Source organism: Taudactylus pleione, unplaced genomic scaffold, assembly GCF_031769625.1.
Source record: "Taudactylus pleione unplaced genomic scaffold, aTauple2 ptg000835l, whole genome shotgun sequence".
NCBI classification, from domain to species: Eukaryota; Metazoa; Chordata; class Amphibia; order Anura; family Myobatrachidae; genus Taudactylus; species Taudactylus pleione.
In genome coordinates, this window is record NW_028285237.1 from 1163574 (window position 1) to 1187868 (window position 24295).

General features: G+C 44.0%; 1 protein-coding gene across 1 annotated transcript; it reads right to left on the minus strand.

Annotated features, from left to right (window-relative positions):
- Positions 1–3508: 3508 nt before the first annotated feature.
- Positions 3509–24094, minus strand: LOC148474537 (solute carrier family 2, facilitated glucose transporter member 1-like). Its single transcript, XM_088458471.1, has 10 exons — positions 24081–24094; positions 19729–19842; positions 17827–17889; positions 13735–13975; positions 13336–13498; positions 12738–12919; positions 11943–12047; positions 11159–11260; positions 8982–9185; positions 3509–3583 (listed from the first exon to the last, which is right to left on the minus strand). The coding sequence occupies exons 1-10, from the start codon at positions 24092–24094 to the stop codon at positions 3509–3511; spliced, it is 1263 nt and encodes a 420-aa protein (XP_088314597.1).
- Positions 24095–24295: the final 201 nt, after the last annotated feature.

A 24295-nucleotide genomic window follows, 5' to 3' on the forward strand; every position in this document is an offset into this window, starting at 1 on the left:
CCCACTGCGGGAGCCATCTTCCGGCTCCCGCAGTTGGTAATGGGAGAGACGTCATGGGTAATGACGTCTCTCCCATGCAAAGCGACCGGAGGAGCTGTTAGCGGCGGGACCAGGAGCGGGGGTTTCAGGTAAGTGTTTATTTTTTTATTTTTATTACGTCTCTCTACTGGGGGGGACTACTGGGGGCACTACCAGGGGGCGATTACTACAGGGGGCACTACCAGGGGGCGATTACTACAGGGGGCACTACCAGGGGGCGATTACTACAGGGGGCACTACCAGGGGGGGATTACTACAGGGGACACTAAAAGGGGGGATTACCACTGGGGGAACTACCAGGGGGGGATTACTACTGGGGGCACTACCAGGGGGGCAATACTACTGGGGGCACTGAAAGTGGGGATTACCACTGGGGGCACTACCAGGGGGGATTACTACTGGGGGCACAACCAGGGGGAATTACTACTGGGGGTACTACCAGCTGCTGCTTTTCCCACCCTAGGCTTATACTCGAGTCAATAAGTTTTCCCAGTTTTTTGTGGTAAAAGTAGGTACCTCAGCTTATATTCGGGTCGACTTATACTCGAGTATATACGGTATACTGTTTTTTCACAGTCAGAGAAAATGTGTTATAAATATGATTTTGGCAGCTCTAACCAAAGAACAGCATCTACCAATATGACTCAAGCAATGCAAAGCTAATACTTCATTGTAAGAGATGTTTTAAGGGTTTTATTTTATTCTATTATTTATTTATTTTAATTATTTATTTATTTATTTGTTTTTAGCCACATTGTTATGGACTTGAAAGTGATGTAGATTTTTTTAAACAAAAAAGTATAAATGTATATTTATGACTCACAACACAACAAATATGTATGTTATGCTATGTTAACAAAACACAATGGGCCAAATGTAATAGGGTGTCAGTTTTAGTAACAATACAAACTCGCACTTTCTCGCACTTTTAAAAAGTTAGAGTTTGTACTGAAACTTGCAAATTCAATAGCCTGCAAACTTTTCAGCTCGAGGCTACTGCATTTGTAAGTTTAGGCAAGTTTAGGACTATGTAAACTGACACCTTTTAATGCAAGTAGCATTAAAAGGTGCGAGTTTTAGAGAAGCCATCACAGATCAGTGAGATCCGTGATGGCTTCTGTGTGTGTGTAAAAAAAAAAATGTGCACCCCCTCCCCAAAAGCATAACCAGCCCTGGGCTTTATAAAGCCTGTTCTGGTTCTAAAAATACAGGGGCCAAAATGCGTAGGGGGCCCCTGTATATAAAGAACCAGCACATGGCTTTGTTGAGCTGCTCCTGGTTCTGGAAAATCAGGGGACAAAACGAGTAGGGGTCCCCTGAAAATTCCAGAACCAGCACCAGACTCTTTCTAGCGAGGGGGAGAATGCCACAGCCGGTTTCCCCGGCCAAAGCATTATCCCTGACCGCTAGTCAGTCCAGGCCGGAATTAATTGAGGTTAATCTTGTGGTTACATCAATGATACAATGTCGCGACATGGTATCATTGATGTAACCACAAGATTAACCTCAATTAATCTTGCGGCTACGATGTAGCGGCTCCCTGCATAGACTTCAATGGGGATTTCTCACCATAGAAGTCTATGGGACACACAGCCTGGCCGCATTCAGCTAATCAGGGAGCTGCTCCGATGGAGATGCTCCCTGATTGGCTGGCGGTCCCTTCACTGACATTGGCTGGCGGCCCCTTCACTGGTCATTTATGCGGAGCAAAGGTATGTGTACACACATACCTTTGCTCAGTCCGGCATGGATCGTTTTTTTGGCGTTTTTTTATTTTAACCCCTGGATTGTCTACTTGGACAAGTGGACGTGATCTACGCATAGGAGAGGTGAGTATGGATTTTTTTTTTCAGGTACACCCCTATGGATTACTTCGGATACTAGGTGAGTATGTGTGAGTGTGAGTGTGCATGTATGTTTTAATAAAATTTTACATTCACGGTGTATGTTTGTTTATTTACGTATTTCTTTAGTTGTGGAACTACCAGTGCCAGCGGGCCCGTAATGCCCCGCATGCTGGTATTTGTGGTTCTCCAAATACCAGCATGCAGGGGAGGCTTGCTGGTACTTGTGGTTCTACAACTAAAGACAATATGCAAATTTTATTTTTACACTTTACACTAACACTATCAACCCGGCACCCACCGCCCTAGGGTGCCGGGGATAGCCCCGGGCTATCAGTCTAGGCCTGGGGTGCCCTGGAGAGGGGGACCCCTTTATTGGGGGGGTCCTCAACTCCCCAGGGAAACCGGTGAAAGGTTTTCCCTGGCTGTGGCATTATCCCCCCGCTAGACAGAGTTCGGTGCTGGTTCTGGAATTTTCAGGGGACCCCTACTCGTTTTGTCCCCTGATTTTCCAGAACCAGCTCAACAAAGCCCTGTGCTGGTTCTTAATATACAGGGGCCACCTACGCATTTTGGCCCCTGTATTTTTTTAACCAGAACAGGCTTTATAAAGCCCAGGGCTGGTTATGCTTTTGGGGAGGGGGTGCACGTCATTTTTTTTTTATTTAAAAACATTTTACATAAGTACACACAGAAACATGTACATATCTCATGGCTATGTGCATGTTTCTGTGTTAATCTGACCTGCTCAGGATGTACTCGCTAGCCTGAAGCAGGTCTATTATTTGGGGACTTTTGGTAAACTTTTTTTTTGCGAGTCTGAAACAGACACTCTATTACATTGGGCGAGTTGATTGTTTTCAATGTGAAAACATCTGGAAGCGAGTTTGAGAATGGAGAGTTTTAGTAACTATGAAAAATGCGAGTTTTAGTGAACAGACACCCTATTACATTGGAGAGTTGTGAAAAATTGCGAGTTTAGCACCAAACTCGCAATTTACCAAAACAGACACCCTATTACATTTGGCCCAATATATATTTTTAAATAAAATAGAAAACAATTCATTAAATATCACGAATGCAATTCAACTGATTACAATAAGTCTGTTTGCAATTTTATTAAATAACTAAACATACTGTAATAAATATATGGTTTTTGGAAATACAAAATAATTTTGGAGAAACATTTTTAATGTTACTATAGATTTTTTTAATTAGCTTGCTCCAAAGAATGGTGAGAGCTAACCAGGGTCAGAATATCCAAGGAATAGAAGGGTTAATACAAGCCGAGGTCAGAGCCAGAATATATTACAAGCCGAGGTCAGAGCCAGAATATCTGTCTGTAGAATGGTGAGAGCCTGCCGAGGTCTGAGCCAGAATATCCGAAGATATTCAGATAGCTGAAGAAGCCGCCGACAAGCAAGGAGGCAGGGAAACGCGTTAAGACATTGCCGACTTCTTATCACTCACCTGTGCTAATAACCATCGTCCTGTTCAGGTTTGGACCCTCGTTTCATACTTCGGATATAGCTGCATTCTGGGGAATGCTGCCAGCAGCTGGGAGGAACAAGCTGCGGTCTTTACATGGATATTAGATTTCCCACTACCTACCTGTGCTAATAGAACTATCGTCCCGTCCAGGTCTGGACCCGCGCTTCATACTCCGGATATAGCTGCACTTTGGGGAATGCTGCCAGCAGCTGGGAGGAACAAGCCACAGCCTTTCACACGGACATACAGAGACAGAGGCACTGGATACATATATATCTTTTACCCCAGGAGCTGGGACATGAGACACCAGTAATACAGAGGGACGGCCCGGAGAGTGGTGAGAGTAGCAAATCTGCTACCAGATACATTATCTATTGTCATCGAATTGTTGCCATTTCACTTGTTACATATTGAACTAAACACTGCTGGATGACAAAAGACTGTTTTGGGCATTCACGGCCCCAAAAAACTAAGTGATGTTCAACTAAGCAATGTGCAGATTCACATCTATATGATTTATGGCATTCATTAAGATCAAATAGATTGTCATTCAGGTGCTTAATAATAATCATCTTTACCCGCAGAGCCTAATAACAAGTGTATTTTTACTATTGAATTCCCAAATCTAATACAGTTTATCGATGTAGGTTAGACTTTATGATTGAACATATTTGAATATGAAATTGCAGTATTGGCTCTTATATACACTTTTAAAAAATATGTCGGCCGGACGATGGTCATCTTAAGGTATTATGTAAATTTTTTTTTGATCTTTTAATAAATTGTTCTGATTATCGCCACCTCTATATTTTATATAATTTTTTCTGCGTTCATAGAATGGTCAATACTAGCCAAGGTCAAGTTCTGAAGCAAACATGGGCCAGAGCGGCACAGGAGCTGTTAACACTGGCATCAGAATGAGAGTCCAAAGCCTAGATAAAGGGTCATCATCCAATCATAAGGCTGCAATAAACTAAGTGGACGATCATGTGTGTCACGTTTAGGGTGTTTAGATCTGAATCATGACCCATGCACTGAGCTGATGGGTTGTAGCAGAATAGTGGTGTAGGATCAGAGGTCTCTACATGGGTGAGACCCATGTGGTAAATGCCTGGTGCCTTTGGAGAGGTCAGTGATACCTGCAAGGCTCCCAGTCTGCCCCATGGAACCAATTTAGTGGAACTCAACCCCTTACGCTGAATGTAGGGTTAAGGGGCTGGAACCAGTGTTTAAGAACTCCCTGAGTATTCCCTTTGCAGCTCTTTCTTTGGTGGTCCCCATGTTGTGCTATCATGTGCTGCAGTAGCAACAGAGCAGACAGACATCGAGGTACCCTGATATCAGTTGCTGCTTCTATCTATTTCTGAGAGCCATTGTGCCTGCTCTCTCATTCCCTGTTCACTACTTTGTATAACAGGTAACAGCAGAGGCAGCGACTTATAAGTGCTCCACTCTTTTACCTATACCACTACTTTGACAAAAGGCTAAACATGTTATCTGCTATGCAATATTACACTGTTAAATGTGATAAGTGTTCTATGTTTGTTAGCATATGTATGTATACTGATTAAGCATCACTGCAAAAGAATCACATCCTGATTATAGGCTACTCTCCTGGTAGGTCAAAACCTAGGAAATACTAAAAACATGCATTATCTGCTACAGACAATCTTTTGTGAGCTAAATGGCATGCTCATACCTGGGAATACTGAATATATGCTTGTGATTTAACCGTGACTCACAATTGAAATATGGTATGCACAAACCTGGGATATACTGAACACATGCTTTATTTGCATACATTTGGTCCTATGTGGTTTAGAAGTACCTACTAAGAACTCTATTTAGATACAGACCCTAATTACAGGCTATGCTTTGGTATGCTTAAACCTGGGAAATACTGAATATATACTCTACCTACAACATATGGTTTTCTGTGATTCTTTTATAATTCACATGATGTACAGCAATATGGTACTGTGAGGGAGATTTAATAAAGCTTGGAGAGAGATAAAATTAGAGATAAATAGCACCAGCCAATCAGCTCTTAACTGCCATTTTTCAAACACAGCCTGTAAAATGACAGTTAGGAGCTGGTTGGTTATTGCTATTTATCTCCAATTTTATCTCTCTCCAAGCTTTATTAAATCTCCCCCTGTATGCTTAGATCTGGGATATTCTGAATACACGACTCATGATTTTCTATGATTCATAGGACTAAATATGAAATTCCCAAACTTGAGATATACTGATTACATGGTCTATTTGCAACATATGGTTCTATGTGATTTACCTGTAAATTTATTGATGACCCCATGCTGCTGATTAACTTTCTTATGTATATTCATTGAATAACCTAAACCTTATACACTCTAAGGCAGTGTGTAATGCGGATATTTTGTTTTTGTTTGTGCTCATTTGATTATTATTATTACCAGTTATTTATATAGTGCACACATATTCCGCAGCGCTTTACAGAGAATATTTGTGCATTCACATCAGTCCCTGCCCCAGTGGAGCTTACAATCTATATACCCTATCACAAGCGCACACACATACACACTAGGGCTAATTTGTGTTCGGAGCCAATTAACCTACCAGTATATTTTTGGAGTGTGGGAGGAAACCGGAGTACCCGGAGGAAACCCACGCAAGCACAGGGAGCATATACAAACTCCGCACAGGTAGGGCCGTGGTGGGAATTGAACCCATGACCTCAGTGCTGTGAGGCAGTAACGCTAACCGTTACACCGTCTATGCTGCCTACCTATGTAGTATCATTAATGTGTAAATGTATTGCACAATCATTGACCCTGAGAGACAGATTACTTGCTAATTTTGATATATATTGGTTAATTTGTGAGTAGGTGTCTTTTCTTTTAATCTGAGTGTCCTTTGAATTTCTATATATTCTTATTTCTGTCACATATATTTTCACTGTCTCTCACATATATCATATTGTCAGACCGCTCTGGCATTTAGACAAGCTTTCTGATTTTACCAATATAATAGGACAAGTAGCCCAGGGTTATGCTGAGATTACTGTCAATATCTTGATTAATTGATGTTACTCAGTGAAGTGCAGTGAGACAGGCACATGGAGTGCTGGGAGCCTGTCTCACACCCTACTCACTGTAACTCTTAAATAAATAAAGAAGATAACAGTGCTAGCCCCCCCCCAGTACAACTCAGGGAGCAGGACAAAATTCAGATAATCGGTAGCCCTTCTGGAATCTGCTAACAGATCCTGAAGACCGATTATCATGGCTGGGTGACCGGAGCCTCAATCCTGAAGGAGGAGCCTAGGCCCAGCACCCAGTTCCCTACAATCTACAACAAACGCTGTAACAGAAACTCGGCATGACCCCCGACACTCTAGGAGAGGACCTACAGAGCGACAACCACCATCGATAGATGGTATAGCAAGCAGTGAGCACCAAAGTAGGTCAGGAGATGCAATTCTGATTATAATTAATGTAATGAATTACAGAAGTAAACTGAAGTACAGTGAGGATAAAGTCCAGTTGAACCTGCAATGAGCAGGAGAGATGTACTCAGGGGACTTGCTAGTAGATGAAGTCACTGTAGCAGAGGACTTGGCACTGGAAGCACTAGGAATATCTTTGTAATGACCAGGAGACTTCAGATTACCACAAGCTGGAACCACAGATTAACTCACAGACTTGGATGATAGAAGAACTGGGTAACAACCGGACGTCGTAGAAGTGGAACCAGAATGGAGAAAACGATGTAGCGCGCCCAATTCGTGGAACCAGAGGTTTGAACCGGACTGGGACGGGAGGTAACAGCAGAGTGGCCGTAGTGGAAATGGAATCTTGAACCGGACTGGGACCAGAGAGAGCGGCAGCCAGGGTGGAGCTGCAGGCTTGAACCGGAATGGAACCGGAGATAGCAGCAACTAACCGGAGTGGGACCGTAAGCTTGATCCAGAGTGAGACCAGTCAGAGCAACAGTAGTTGAGTCTGACTGCCGATGCTCGAACACGGGCTGGTAGGTCCTGGTTGGAAGCAGCATACAGCGCAGTACTGCAGAGTGAATGGAGTAGACTCAGAGGCAGCAGCTTGCAGGACTCCAGTAGCGCAGGTTCAGGCAGTGGATCAGAGGTAGCACTTTTTCACTAGTGAGTGAGATTACTGTAAGGTAAAGAAGCACATTGTCAGGGATAGGAAGATGTGGTCATGTGAGCGCAGGAGACAGGTAGAGACTGGACACTGGTGCTCACCTGATCAGAGACAACATGGCTGTTCTCATGAACCTCAGGGAGTGGATTGATAGCACACTGGGATAGAATGGCCCACCTTGGTAAAGCACCACCGGACAGGGTAAGAGTGACCAAAACTGCCAGAGGTGAGTGACCAGGACATCTCTGGCTGATGATAACACCCTTGTTCTTCATGGGTCCCTTCCACCACCTACACATCTGGCTTGGGCTGCCTATGGTCTTCCTTTGTCTCAGCATAGCAGAGCCCAGTATACAGAGCAGCTGCTACCTGAACTGTGGCGAAGATGATATATATGTAGGGTCCCAGTGAGTCCTGCAGGAAGAATAGCAATAATGAGAGTGGGGCTATGCTCTACATTACACGCATCACTTACTTACACTTGGGAATATAAATGTATCTATAGAGGATAGGTTATATAGAGGTTCCATCTTTAGCAAGACACAACTGGCAGCTCTACAGGGAAATACTCAATTATAATACATGTGACCAATGGCAGCAAAATTAGTAATAGAGAAAGTTTTTATGCATAAAAATGTAATATCAAAGTTACAGATAAGGTAACCAGAATAAGCTGCACAATGTTACAAATAAATCATGTTCGCATCAGATGGACTGTAACCCCAGCGCGGCTTGGAAACAGTGTATTTCTGGGCCTGCAGGTACGGAATAATGTAATTTCCGCTGGTTCTGCGCTTCCACCAGGAAGGAATATAATATAGAGCTTTACTTGTAGAATTGGGGAGCTAATTGGTTTTACCCATATGCACATTGGTTATTACATATTTATACATTAAAGTTATTTTATAACTAATTTCACCCTAGACGGCAGATCCACACAGCTGTAGCCACAGTAACAGGTGACTATACAGCATGGAAAAGTCGGCATGTAAAGGTCTATCAGTAGGAGGGCTCACTGCCAGAGACCTGAGAGTCTGACTCTACATAGAACAAACACATCTGTGACACAGGCTCACTTATACCCCTTTTCCACCAAATAAATAACCTGGGTTACTGCTGAGGAAACCTGGGTTTATGTTTGGGGTAAAAGGGTCTAAGAAAAATGATCTGGGCCTTGTTACCTGGCAATCTGACCCTGGCAGCTACCAGGATCGAACCTGGGAAGGACCCGGGTAATGGTGTGGTGTGAAAGGCATGGCGGATTGGCTGGCTTCAGCAGCACTTACAGATTACATCAGCTCCAAGCGTCCACTGTAATGCTGGAAGAGCCAGATCCGGTGTAAATGGCTGGACTCAGGAATAACCGGGTCCAGCCGCCGGTGTGAAAAAGGTAAAACCTGGCTCCGACCAGGCTCAGTGTCCTGGGTTGGAGCTGGGTGATTGGTGGAAAAGGGGTATTACTTACCATGAGGCTTTGGAAGCTGATGACTATAATGAACTTCATGAGCCAAGTCCAGCTGCTGGTCACCGCCATGGCCATAGGGCGTATGGCCGGGATGAATAGTTCTGCTGCTATGTACGATGATATGGGCCCTGGTCCTATTTGATAGGCGAATACCAGAAGGTACAATGCCACTAGCAGCAGGTATTTCATCCAGCTTAGACTTGGCTGTGAGAGAAACAAAATCATTAAAATAAGTTCTAATAACTACTCACTGTGTATCTTCATCTATTAATGATTTTTTTTTTCTACAACATTTAAATTTAATGCTTCATATTCTACAATTCCCCTCCTCAAATCATGTCACTGCCCCTGTCACATGTGGTCCTATCCTCTCTGACACATCACTCATCTCCTGATATACTCTGTGCTGCTGTGTGACCTGCTCCTTACACTACATAACTCTCAGTCAATGGCTTCCTGATGCCTCCATTCCACACCTCATATCATGTCACTGCCCCTGTCACATGCAGCCCTGTCCGCACTAACACATCACTCATCTCCTGATATACTCTGTGCTGCTGGGGACCCAGCTCCTTCCACTATATAACTGTCAGCCTGTGGCTTCCTGCTGCCTCCATTCCCCTCCTCACATCATGTCACTGCCCCTGTCACATGCAGCCCTATCCTCACTAACACATCACTCATGTCTGTGCTTCAGGGAGACCATGCTCTTTCCGCTATATAACGTTCATGTGTCTGGCTCTCAGTCTGTGAAAAAAGGTGATTTAGGGCCGTATTCAATTATAAGCGAAAAACCGAGATCTGCAAAAAAGTATCGTCGATTGCGACTTTTCGCCAGTCGGAAACTTATCTCCGTATTCAATTCCAAATATTTTTTTGCGTACGCGGAAATCAATGCAATGTAATAGATGAAAAACATTTGCCTCTGAATAACAGGAGAAAAGAAGTGCATTTTGTTTATTTTGGGGTGCAAAGGTGGGGAAACCAGTCAGAACCCTTGGAACAGCCCCCAAAGGACAAATGCATAAAAAAATCCCTAGAAAAAGTGAGGAACACCATTAAAAAGTAGTTTGAATTTGGGGGCGAAAAAGTACAAAGTGGGAGTACAAACATAAAAAGTAGCGAAATAGACTTTTTGGGGGTCTGCAAGTATGGGTGTGGTGTTTTTTTGATTGCAGGTGCTTGCTTCAGGTGCGTTTTTGAAGTTTTTTAAATATCAATTTAGCGACTTTAAAATATGCTTACACCCATTTTAAAGTTCCCCAAATTTGACAGGACTACTTATTTTCACCGAAAAGACTGCTTAATGCTATTCTTCACCACTTGTGCAAAGACGCTAATTAGAAGCAAATGACACAACTTAAGTACCCCAAATAGCTTTATTAGGGGTATTCGGGCACATCTATATTGATCCCCAATGTTAGTGCATCTTTTTGGGGGTGACAGGCTGGTTTCCCCAATTCTGTCAGCACTTTTCGTCTGTTATACATTCGCCGGGATGCGTTTTCACGTGTTATGGAATTGAATACGGCGAAGAGCGGGGATGCGAACGATAAGTTTCTGCGTCCAAAAGACGCGATGTAGGTGAAAAGTCCTGCAGGCAGAACTTTATCGCGTACGCGAAACTAATTGAATACCGCCCTTAGTGGAAATTTGAGGCCACTTTCAAAAAATGTATTTAAGAAAATACTTTAATTAAATTTGTGGTGCCTAAATAAACAAAAAAGTAGATTTTGGGGTAATTTGAGGCAATTTTTTGTTTAACACCAAAAAATTACATGTAATTATTGGGCCTCGTTAAGCTAATTGAAAACTTCCAAAATGCCTAATTATTCATGGGGGGGGGGGGGGGAATGGGTGTCCAAGGGGTTCTGCACTGTTTCCCTGACCTTGTACCTTAAAATAAATATTTCCCTACCATTTTACACCCTCATTGTGGTGCGCAGAAAAAAACTGATTTTCCTCTGGAAAATGCGAGTTTGGAATTAAATGACACCAGGAATATGCAATGTGAGTTTGCCATGACATCAGCTCGCACAAGCAAACTCGCACCTAATTGTACTAACCCCATAGTCTCTACCATATAACCTCCTCCTGCAGTAATGTGACTCATAGCTTCTATTGTACTATACTGTCCTCGTTCAGCAATATGTGATGTGTTCTCCTCTATGACTCACCAATGTGGCCCCTGATACCACCAGCAGGATATTACAGGAAGCCAGGGCAACTTGCCCGATCATGAGCAGGGTCTTCCTTCCCGCCTTCTTCACCAGAAGAGCCTAAATAAAGACATCAGATATGTTTTGCATGTTCTGAGGAAATGTCCTTCTTGATGATGAAATACTGGCCACCCCAAGGTTATCTCTGTAACGCAATCTGGCCCTGATCTGATTTGTGTCATTCTAGTTTCCCCATGAATACAGCAAAAACAGAAACATGCCAACAGCTGGAGAGAGAAAAGAACATGCATGTTCTACTGCTGGAAACATGGTTCCCTGTACCTGTGGTCCCATTTAGCACTCTGTACAAGCCAATGGCCCCTTTAGCACTCTGTACCAGACAATGGCCCCTTTAGCACTTGGTGCCAACCGATAGGCCCTTTAGCACTCTTTACCAGCCATAGCCCCTTTAGCACTCTGTATAAGCCTATGACTCCTTTAGCAATCTGTACCAGCCTGTGGTCTCTTTAGCACAGAAACAGGGGAAGAGAAGAGATGTACAAGTGTAGGCCAAATTCACTTAGGGTGTGTACACGTGTTTGAGGCTAAATCAGAGGTGGACACATCTGCAGGTATCAGTGTTGTCCAGGGACAGTAACAATCTGGTAATAAAATCAGATGTTCCCACAGTACAGAGTCTATCCCATATATGACACATACAATGCAGCCAGGCACTTCCTCAGGTCATTACCCCTGTGTGTCTATATTGAGGGATCAGCAGAACTGGTGCCCCAGCACTTACACATAAGATGATAGCAATTATGTTGATGAGACCCAATGACAATGCAATCTCCTGGGCATGAGGGAGGCCAGCGCTGTGCAGCATCTTAGTGGAGTAGTAATTAATCTGAAAGAACAAGATGACAAATTATGAGTACACAGACCTCCCAACATGAAGAACGCCCGAATGTGCAAGAACTGAGACGCCTACTTCTAGCGCCCGTGCACGTAGTAATACCGACTGGTGCGTCCTTAGACACCATGCTGACCAAAGGCTATAATGTGACACCAAATAACAACTATCAATCGATTTCTCTAATCAATATGGGCATTGTGACTACTTCCTGTCAGTACCATATCTAAGGGTCTGGCCCCCCTGCAAAAGGGGAGACTAAGGGGTGTATGTAATAGCCTGGAGACTGCAGGTATCGGCATGTCCAGTGTTTAAAAAACATTGAGCAGCAGTACACAGGACTCAGCAATGCCTGCAGTCCGCAGGTTATTACATATACCCCTAAAACTCTACTCAGCTGCACTTTTGGGCCAACACATTGTGGAGGCTCCGTGATGGAGCCCAGAGCCAGGAGCTTGGGGTAAAAAAACAAGACAAGACTGGGGTAATTCTAGAAAGCCTTTCCCAGCATCCGGTGGCCATTGGTGCTCAGTGGCTAAAATATGTGGGTAACTGAGCCGGATGGTCCCCCATCCTCTACAGTGCCCCAGCAAGTGCCATTCTGACCAGCCGTTACAGCCCATATCCCATTTCTTTATCTATTTCTCATTGTCACTATAGCAATTCTCCTAGGGAAGCACTTACTCCACTACAGCCAGATAACTGTGTGCAGGTAGTGATGATGAAGGCCCTGGACACTGGCTTCTTGTACTGAGTGAACAGCTGGCACAAGGTCACTTCTTGTTTCCTCATTATCTGGGTCACCTCATTCCACAGATCTTCCACCTCCTCCCAGATGTCTGATGTCCCCCGGAGTCTCTGCAGCCCTAAGAGACAAGAACAGCTTCTGGTCACTGTGTCACAATGTTCCGGTACATGGGTTATCACACTAATAGCTGTATTACTCCTACTATCATGATGCACCACTACATAGCAAAGTTCCACACACGTATGTGTCATTGTACCATTGTTATTATACACATTACATACAATAGCTCTCTATCCCACTGCATAGTTATCTCACATGCTGCATAGCTGGAGGCTGCACAGACTTGTGGTTACTACAGTATATATAGATGCAGACCGTCCCACATAGCGGGGTGCAGGTATGTATTATGGAGGAGACCATAGGAATCCTACTGAATGGCTGACTTTCACCCTTTATCACTATCACATCACACAGCTATATGTCCCCGTATCATCCTACATGGACATATTTACTGACTAGTAACTTCTGTATTACCCATTACTGCTTCTTCTTCTCTCCTGCAGTTGATGAATAGATAACGGGGACTCTCAGGACACAAGGGCAGGGTCACAATCTGCACAAGGCCAGGAACTGCTGACATGCTGAGCATTAAAGGCCACCACTTATCTGTGCCCAAAACGCTTTCCAGACTTGTCACCTGCAGGAGAAAGGAGAGTTCTCAGCCAATCAGATAACAAGGAACATAACTCAAGATATGTGATAATCAGGAGATAATTATACATTGCATACAAAGATCAGTACAGAATGACAAACGTCCTCCGGGGTCACAGTATGTACATGATGTCAGTACTTCCATTATATAAGACCAGTCATATACACAGACTACACAGTGTGACAAAGTATTTTCCTCAGTTATTATAGAAGGTGCATTACCTGCCCAATGCAGATGCCAATGGTGAAGGCCAATGGATGGATGGTGGAAAAGGCCGCTCGGAGGTTAGTGGGTGACAACTCCTGAATGTATAGAGGTGTCATGGTCATTGTTAGGCCACAGAAGAGGCCCATTAAGAAGCGACCCAGAATGAGCATCTCAATGGAGTTTGCTGCTTTGCACGATCCCATCAGCAGCGCAGACGTCAGCGAGAACGCGTTGGTGACCACGATGGACGTCCGTCTAAATTCAGCCATATAAGAAAGAATATAAGGAGAAATGAGAAGAAGCCGCTGCACCAGAAACAGGCCATAGGACAAGTTATTCCCTCACATTTACATATATACTACACAATTTACATGTGTACTATATATAGGCAGGGCCGTTTCTAGGGCCGGGTGACCCGTGCAATCGCACGGGGCGCGCCTCCTCCGACCCCTGCTGTAGAAAGCCTGTGAACTGCTGGGCGCCTGCTGAGATTCAGTTACCAGTAAGTATTAGTGTTTTTTTTTTTGTGTGTGTGCACGCGGCTTTTACTAGGGACAATACTTGGAGGGGGGGGCATGTCTGCTGGGTGAGGCACTACTACTGGGGACATTACTCTGGGGGCACTTCTGCTGGGGGAAACACTACCACTGGGGGCACCTGGGCACTACTACTGGGGACATTACTCTGGGGGCACTTCTGCTGGGGGAAACACTACCACTGAGGGCACCTGGGCACTACTACTGGGGACATTACTAATGTGGACATGACTACAGGGGGCACAAGACTATAGGGGTCATGGCATAGGGGGCACCACTCCAGGGGGCACTACTACTGGGTGCACTGCACTACCACTGTGGGCACTGCATAAGGGGCATAAATACAGGGGGCACGTGTGGTTTTAAAACATAGTTTGTGGTTCTGGCTTTTCCAATATATTTTATGTGGAAGTGGTTTGTTGCAGTGTAATCCCTAAGTGGCCTTTTCAGTGTATTTTATGTGGACCTGGCTTATTACAGTGTATTTTATGTGTATCTGGCTTGTATCTTCAATGTGCTGGGCTCGACCCTCAACCTTACTAAAAAAAACGGGTGTGATACAAGGTCATACTTCTGCAAATGTCACACCAAAGGCATGCACACACAAGTGCGGCGTGGGTTTGTGACAGCTAGGCCACACCCCAATTTTTGAGCGCGCGCCGAAGGCCACCCCTGGGCTCAGTAGTCACAGCAGCTGACATTCTGTGGTCTTTCAAGACGACGCTCCCTTACTGTGGTACCACACCCCCCATGATTAGGCCACACCCACAATATTACTGCTTCTTGAGGGAAGGGGGGGGCGCATTTTGACTGCTCGCACTGGGAGCCTCAGACCCTAGAAACTGCCCTGTATATAGGGCACTCATTGTGCACCAGACAGTATTGTATAAGGTCACACAGGCAGCACTGAGTAACATCACACAGACAGCACTGAGTAACATCACACAGACAGCACTGAGTAATATCCTATTAACATAAAATATTAATGACTTAAAAGAGAGTAGAACTTACCTCCCATATTTATTTGCCATCCGAGAAGCAAAGTGAGCTGATATAAAGGCCCCAAAGTATAAAATGCTGACCGTCACGGACCACAGTATAGTCAGGGTTTGTGGTGAAATATGTTTCCCATAACGCGTCCAGCATGAGCCAATAAAGAATTGCTCAAATAGCTGGGGAGAAAGATTCTATTATTCGGAGGAACTAAACATCAATACATGCACATATTCCATTTATTACAGCTTGGTATCAATTCTATGTGGATCTCAACTACCTAGTAACAGATACCACCCAATGTGCCCTGCAGACAGTGGGAACACGTCTGTCTATGGCAAAGGTTCTCCTGTGTGAGATTAGAGACTAGAGGCCCAGGAAGGATCCAATAGTAACAGTTACAATGAAAAGTTATTTATATTAATTGTTCCAATTGGGGTTTTTCCTCTTTTTTTAACGGAAGAATTATTTTTGGATTATGTAAATTCATGCCGGCTTTTACCCAGGATTTAGGCCCTCATTCAGAGCCGTTCGCTATTTGCGGTCGTTCGTTTAAAAACAAGGGGTGGCTATTCAAATGATCCGTACGCACATTGTAGTCTGTTCACACCTCTAAGTCTGAACGAGCGAGCAAAACATACGCTCGTTTATTTGTTAAAAACGCCCCCTGGCCGCTCGCATCCTACGTCATGTCCGCTATTTATTAGATTAATCGAGTACATCGACCAGCGTATGAACTGCTCGCTATTCTTGTGGTTGGTGTTTGCTACCACAAATTTGCGAGCAGTTCTGGCTATAAAATAACCCAGTGACGTGAACAATGACGCTGCTGTTTTAAATATACACACCCATAAAACGCCCGTTTTGACCTTTAAGCACGCCTGCGTTCGGATCTCCACTCCCCATTTTCAAGCACCTTCCCCTGTTACCACCCACATACGCCTCATTCTGTCATTCAAAATAGCAGGCACTCGCTATATTGCGTACCAACGATTTTTGGCCGCACTGACTGGTTCGCGCATGCGTACTAAAAACCGTACGCATGCGCAGATGTGCAAACATCGCTCGGAACGAGCGTACTGCCGCTAACGAGCGGCTCTGAATGAGGGCCTTACTGTGTAACTGCAGTAACATCATGTTCCCAGGAGCTGGCATCCCCTACTCATCTATACTAGTATCTTAGTAATTAGTATTTCAGGTTATCAACAAGTTTTGTAATGTACTAACCATTCAGGTCTGATACCCAGGGTCATAGATGGGTATAATCCACCCTGTGCAGCGAAACCATCAATAGTTTTTCCCACCGATGGTCATCCCTGCTTTATTACTAGCGGGCAATGGGCCAAATAGAGGTGGGGCTGAGGATTTCCGAGTTGTGTGAGGGGGCAAAGCTACAGCAGGTTCTGGGTCTCAGCGCAAAGCAGAAAGAAAAACACCCATTGAGGGCTCTGAGCCATCAATGGTGAAGAAACATTGGTTCTCCATCATCGATGGCAAAACCATCCACTATCGGTAGTTAACCATCGATGATGGTTAACCCTCAGTGGTTGATGGCCATCTCTATCCTAAGGACGTATGAAACAGTTCTGCCGCAGTTCTACAGGCTGCAGGGTGCCATTCCAGGCCACATGCAGGTGCCATGGGTCAGCGATGTTGCTGCCCCGAGGCTGGAGGCACTGCTCGCACACCCCTAATTATGGCCTTGCTGATACCTACCCACAATCTTAACCCACATATAATAATAATTTGTACACATGAACCCCATATGATTTTCTACATATTATTTCTTCCATATCCTGACTCCAATTACATTTATCATAATTCCTGCTGAAAATTATTAACACAAGAAAAACAGAAAGAACCAGTGATTGTGATGTTTTCTCACCGAATGTGGGGAGTTGAGGTTTCCTGAGTGGTATCCAACCTGCAACGATCCCAATACTGCACAGACCACGGAACTGACCAGCATCCACGTGACTCTATGCTGAGGAGGAAAAGGACAATCGTCACAGCAACCATGACAGGAGATGTAACACAGGGAGAAAATCTGGTGCAACTTTTCCACATTCATTTGCACCTTGTAGCAATAATGCAATAAAATAAAATGTTTATCCTGATGCCGCCATTATGTAAAGCTACACTGGGAAATTTCATGAAATAATATAAAGTTGGATTATTAAGATGAGATGAACGAGGTGCAACCATTAATCTGACTCTATATATGTTGTGACTCATACAGAGAAAGCACCTAAGGAAGGAAACCTCAAATACAACTATTACACTGCATGGCGCCTCCCTCCCTACACAGGCCCCCGGGAGAGAGGGGGACTGGGTACTAATTACCAGTGTGCTGTCTCTTTTCTTTCCTGATGGGGAGTGTGACCACACCTCCTGGATTTGGCCACTCCCCCTTCTGTACCCAGGCCCCGTGGCTGTCTCAGTGGCCCTGCCCCTACATTCATATATATGGGCACTGGCTAGTATTACTGTTACACATCCTATTGGGTCTCCATAAGTCCTACTTCTATCTGGTTGCTGAGAGTGAGAGGTGACTAACACATTGCAGAACACAGGTACCTGTAAGCCTGGAGATTTCTCCTCCATATCTCCGGGTAATTAGTGTATCCTCCGCTCTTCTCCCTGTTACACAAAGGAAATTTGTAGTCACATAAAGTCATTAGTTGTTACACTTAGAGCAAAGCTGCTTTACTGACATTTCCTACAGTGATCAGATGTCTGGCTAGCATGAGAGAAATCAGCTATGAGGGACATCACAGTAGGAGACACAATGAATAGGAAATCTACCAGTATAAAAGAAGAATGGAAGGTGGACTGTGCCGTCCTTAGTGATATTGGAATTATAGATACAAGTTCTTATCAGGATAACAACATGGGTGACATTGATCAATAAATATTATGTATCAGTCAGGTTCTTCTTTTGTAATATAGAAGGATCCCAGCTGTATATGTCCCCTGTAATATGCATACATGCCATTACCAATAGATACATCTTATATAGATAGATGGATAGGACGCTGGATCAGGCAAATGCAGAATACAAATGTCAGCCAGGGAGAGATGGGAAATTAGGTTACTGACCGACCGGCTCCATTTAGTAACAAGTTTATCTTCTACAAAAGGCTGAAAAAGCTCCATCAGTCCTCATTACATATTGTAATAAATAAAATGATCTTCATCACAAGAGACAGTGGGACTGATTGTGATTTGGGAGCAAAGCGAAAAAATAAATAAAAACCAAGTAACTTGGTATCTGGAACAAACCATTTTGCGATACAAGGGGAGCAAATACACTTATTATTATTGCATGCAGGATGAATACAGTACTGGCTGCTTTTTGCCTGTAGCCCACAAATGCTGAACAGCTTTATTTTTTCCCTACAATGTAGATTTGAGCTTGGTGGCCGGTCCGAGAGATTTGCCCTCTCTTGCGGGCGGCCGGGAGCACCACATGATTTTCGGAGCCTCCTGGCCATTCCAGAAAGAGTAGTCAAGTATGGTATAATAATGTAACAACACATAGACAGCAATCTACTATAATAAGTTTATACATTATAAATTCCAATCACAAAACTTCAGTTTCCTAACTATGTGATAAACAGCCAATCTGCTGAGAGTTACTGGCTGAAGCCAATGGCATCACTATGCAAATAAGGATCATATGGATTGCAGCGTTCTCTATTAGTGTAAGTATGGCCACTGCCACTGCTGACTCTGGGGACCAGATAGGAAATAATATTACACTCATTTATTCCTTTTCACACAATCGTACAGATAAATCTGCATATAATATATTGTAAGGAGAACCAGTCTGCTACACAGAATGGAGGTGACTAATATTCATGCGTTACTGGTATAAAGGTCTCAGGGAGCATTTGCCGATGAACAGCTGCATCTAAGCGCCTTCACGTGCAATTCTGTCTCTAAGGAGCGTGGCGCACTGCAATCGCCATCATGACAACGTCACTGAATATAACATGCTTTAGGCCTTGTATACTGCTCTTCAATATTCACTTACTAATCCTAGTGAATAATACATGGTAAGGATCACATACAACATGCAGATAAATGGGATTATATTGTGCTATTAGTCATTACTGAGAATGAGAACTAGGAGAATTTCCAGGAACAAAATGTTCTATGACAATCCCTTAAATGTTGGGACTATCCCTGGAAATTAGGGACAGTTAGAAACAATATAGACACCAAGTGCATTGCTCGGTCACAATCTGATGGATACTGGCATTGCCCATATTCCATGCAACAAGTGCACCTAATGACACCACTGATGATCTTTAAATAACCAAATTCTTCCAAGTTTACCACATACAGACAGATATATATAAGAGCTGGTGATAGATGAAATAATGATGGATTGGTTATAGCAGGAAATATAACATGACAATTTCTCAGGCTATAACCAAGACCCGTCCTCCCCTCCCCCCCTCAGCTACCACTCACCTTACTGAGCACAGCAGCGATGCTGGATGTTGAGCTGATGCTGCCTGGATCAGTTTCTGCACCGGAGGATATAAAATGTCGCCTTTACCTTCTATATAATAATAGAGGACAAAGCTAAATGCCAATAATAACGAATCTGGTGAGAGACAAATTAATGCCTCTAAACAGTCTGAGCAACTAGATCACCAGTGACTCTGGGTAATGTCAGACAATGTCTATGTTACAGCCAGAGCCACTGTGATGTCATGCACATGACATCACAGGCCCTCACCTAAGCAGGGCTCCTGTCTCCTGTATAGAGAAGGGAAATATATAGAGTTTATAGGACCGGCTTGGTTTGGGTTTATATCTCTATTCGATTTATATAATACATGTAGGAATAATTATACTCTGCAGAGAACCTCATCTCCTATATCATTGCTTACTGTTGGGGGACGCCCATCACAGCGATTGTTACATTTAAAAGAATTATGTTTCATAGATTTCCAGCTAGAAAATAGGGACAAATGAGGCCACATATCCGTTATTATGTAGCAATAATATTTTAATCAAGTAAGTTTATTGATTTTCCACATTTCACAATAAAAAACAAAAAGAAAGTAAAATAAAACCACATAAACAAGAAACAACAAAAGAAACAATAACATATAAGGGAGCACATGTGCATATAAACATCACAGAATGGCATATGAGCAGTACATACATAAAACAGACACTGATATCAGACAGAAACAAATGACAGCATCAAACAATATCACTAAAAGTATATATAATATAATATAATGTAGAAATAATATTTAATTAATATATTAAGGGGACACATTAATGAGTAATTAGATTAATAAGTCAATATTATGTATTAATTATATTAAGTTGCTAATATGAAATGATTGCTATTAGAGCCAGTAAGAATGTAGTTATGATGGGGGAGACACTTAATACTTTATGGGCCTGGTTCTGAGTCACACGTAATTCGGTCGCCATTACAGGCGCGTCCAATGATCTGAGATCTATGAGAACATGTGACTGTATGCTGAGTCAGCGCTGCGGTATCTATCATGGTGACCTATCACACTGTCCATCCAGCATGGAATACCCCTCACCTAGCAGTCCTTGTGTGCACTGTGAGGAAGTCTTTTAGGGATTGTCTAGCTTGAATGTGATTAGCCCGGGACACGTGTGAATAGAATAAGTAAGTGCACTGCTGGGGCCCTTTTATATATCATTTGTAGTGAGAACAATCTACTCAATATTGGCTTTATCTGACCATATCTGCCGACCACATGATAGGATTCACCGCTCACTCAGATGCAATTCAGCATGCACTTTGCTGTGCTAGTGTCACTACAGGTACCAGATCAACCTGCAGGACCAGAAATCAGCCTCTGCTCACTCTCTGTAGTCAGCAAGGTGGACTCTTCTCCAATCGCCTGGGTGTTTTTCTATCGACTGTCTGCTTGGAGTGCCAAGACAGAGCCCGGAGCAGTCTCGCGCTGACATCCCCATCATTTATATGTGTGAAGTAGGAGGAGCTAAGCTAATATTATGTTAATAACAGATAGGGACCTAATGGTGCATACACACGGTCAGATCTGTCAGAAGAACGATGAACTACGAGCGATAAACGACAAATCATTTGAACGATTTTACCAACGATTTCATGAACTACGAACGATTTTTGACTGTAATAAAATGAATGAAAATCGACCAAATCTGACTGCAAAGTGCAAACACATCAGATGTCATTATCTGACAAACGGGAACGCGTATGCAGGGACACATGTCAGATTTACTTTCAGATATGAACGATTAAATGATTTTTTAAATCGTAATTTTACAAATCTGAAGGAAAATCTGACTGTGTATTCACCATAACTTCTGTGGCATCATCAGTCCATGCAGCAGCTTTGGGGCCTGCAGTGAGCAGGGGGGCCCAAGGATATTTCACCCTGTTAGGATTGTCCATTGCAGAGAGTGCCCAAACTAGCAGATCAGGGGCCTTTAACTCACTGTCAGGCCCCAGAAGAGCCATAGTAAGTCCCCATAGGGCACTTAGGGATTAATAATAGGGCAGATGGAGTTCCAAGTCCCCCATTGAAAATAGGCCCACAGGAGACTGACAGGATTAACAGGAAAAAAACTTTTCCCTGTCACAGGCTGCCAGCAGCCGTCCTCCCAGGCCCCACCTCCTCCGACCCCTGCACCGCACTCTCACCTGTCAGTGAGATCAGTCACAGTGAGACAGAAAGGCAGTGTGGTGGCCACGCCCCTCCCCCGGGTCCTGAGCCTGTCAGTCACAAGCTCCGCCCACCAGACTACAGGAGGAGCTGCTGCTGGATGGAGCCTGGTCAGTTATTTCTACATAATGGCTTTCATGGTGAGGAGAATCGATTAATGATTTGTGTGTGTGTGTGTATGTGTACGTATGTATGGGTGTGTATGCATAACTATGTGTATGCATGGGCGTAGGGATGGCCATCAGTGGGGTGTCCATCAATGGATACCATCGATGGGCCCATCAGTAATAACATCGATGGTTTGCACCCCCTCGACGGTCACCACTGCCGGGGCATGTAGGGCCAATCAAAAATGGAGGCAGAGCTTAGTGACTGCCAGGGATAGGGCTAAGCTCAATCATGTACAGAGAAATAGAAAACCATCCTCTCATAGTCACCAATGGTTCTCTGCCATCGATGGAAAAACTAGTTGACATCGAACAGGAACCAATCGATGTTTCAGAAACATCGATGGCCATCCCTACATGGGAGTAACTACCATAGCTGTAAGGGGTGCATATGCTATGGGGCCCAGAGCTTAGGGGGGCCTATCTTCCTTGTCAAAGTTACATGTGTTATATACATTTTTCACCATTTGGTGATACAGATGCGCCCACGTTGATTGTGGCTGATCGCACTATGCTATGGCGTGTCCCCGATCGCGGGAGTGCGTCTCCATTCAAGCATATGGAGACGCGAAAGCTCATCCCTGATCGCGGGAGTTATATCCTATGGAGATGCGAATGCGCATCTCCGAATGCGAGAGTCCATCTAGCGCCACGTATAGTGCGATTCGCTGCGCTATGGACAACAATGTAGCTGGGCAGATCTGTACATAGGGGTCCTCACATACTTTTGCTTTAGCCATTTCATTTACTGACTCTAGGGGAGCACCAATGGTAAGAGAGATATTGTTATTTTTGAACTGTACTTTCAATCACAATCAATGAACATATCACCGGTTAATATATAGTTACCACGCATATGTAGCGTGTTAGATATCTCTGCCTTAACCACCCCCAAAACAATATAAATTTGGCAATTAAGCAGTCCCCATTGAAAACTATAGGGGCTGCTTTTTCCTTAAAAAAATGGGTTCCCCCATAGATACAGTCAGGGGATCCTTAATATTTGTGGGTACACCTGCAAACATCAATAAATAGGCCCCTGAGTGAGATCAGTGCCAATGATTAGGTCATATCAAGTTTGTGTAAATCTGTCCTGCTGCCCATATATATAGTATTGCACATTACAGTGACAGTCTGCTGTCTGGTTCCATTGCTAACACGTCACACAATGTATACTATGTGGGAAGACAAAGGCAATATGATCAGAGCTGCCTCAGAGGATTTCAGCAATGCCGTCTTACAGAGCTATGAAGTGTCACAATAGGGAGACATGTTCTTCATCACTATTTTGTTTGCTGTAAGTTAGTTAACAATTGTGGAAGCTCATACAGAAGGGTTTCATGGCATATAAGGGGAATGTGGCTTTTGTATGTGTGTGTATATATGTATATTATATATATAGGGGTGTGAGGCCGCACAGAGCGCAGCACTCTGTAAGCTGCTCCGCCGCTCACCCACAGCTCCTGTATCTGGCTATCAGGGTGTCTGCAGCAGTTCCTCCTGGAGTATCCTTAGCACGCTCCAGATGGTCACAATGCTGCCCTCACAGCAATGCCTGGAACGCATTGCTACGGCACTGTATATATATATATATATATATATATATATATATACAGTATATATGTGTATATATATATATATATACCACACCCCCGGTGCAGACCACAGCACTGGTCATGCCTCTCTACATCATTAGTAACACCCACTGAGGCAGCACATCGATTACACTATAAAAATGTTTTAGGGGCCTATTCATCATCGAAGGCTATATCGCCTCTGATGATGACTTTTAGAACTTGCTGCGAGGGATTCTTTAGTATCCAACTTGCAGCGGGGGAAGCCTGGCACCGGAGCAATTCATCATTGCTCTGGTGAGGGGACAACTGCTCTGAAAAGCGGTTGTCCCCATGGAAAGTATCGCAGCTACTTCTGTAGCTGCATTACTTACCTGCTCCCCGTCATCCCGGCAACGCATGCATACAGCTGCCGGGGAGATGGTGAGGAGGCGGTGGAGGGATCCGCTCGGATCCCACTTTGTTTCCCCGGAACGCCTTCCCATAGGAAGGAGTGGGGATCCAAGAAAAAAAAACCCGTCTGAAGATGGGGCTTGTTCTTGGCAGCAAACTCTGAAAATGTTCAGTTTTCTGAGTTTGCTGAATAACG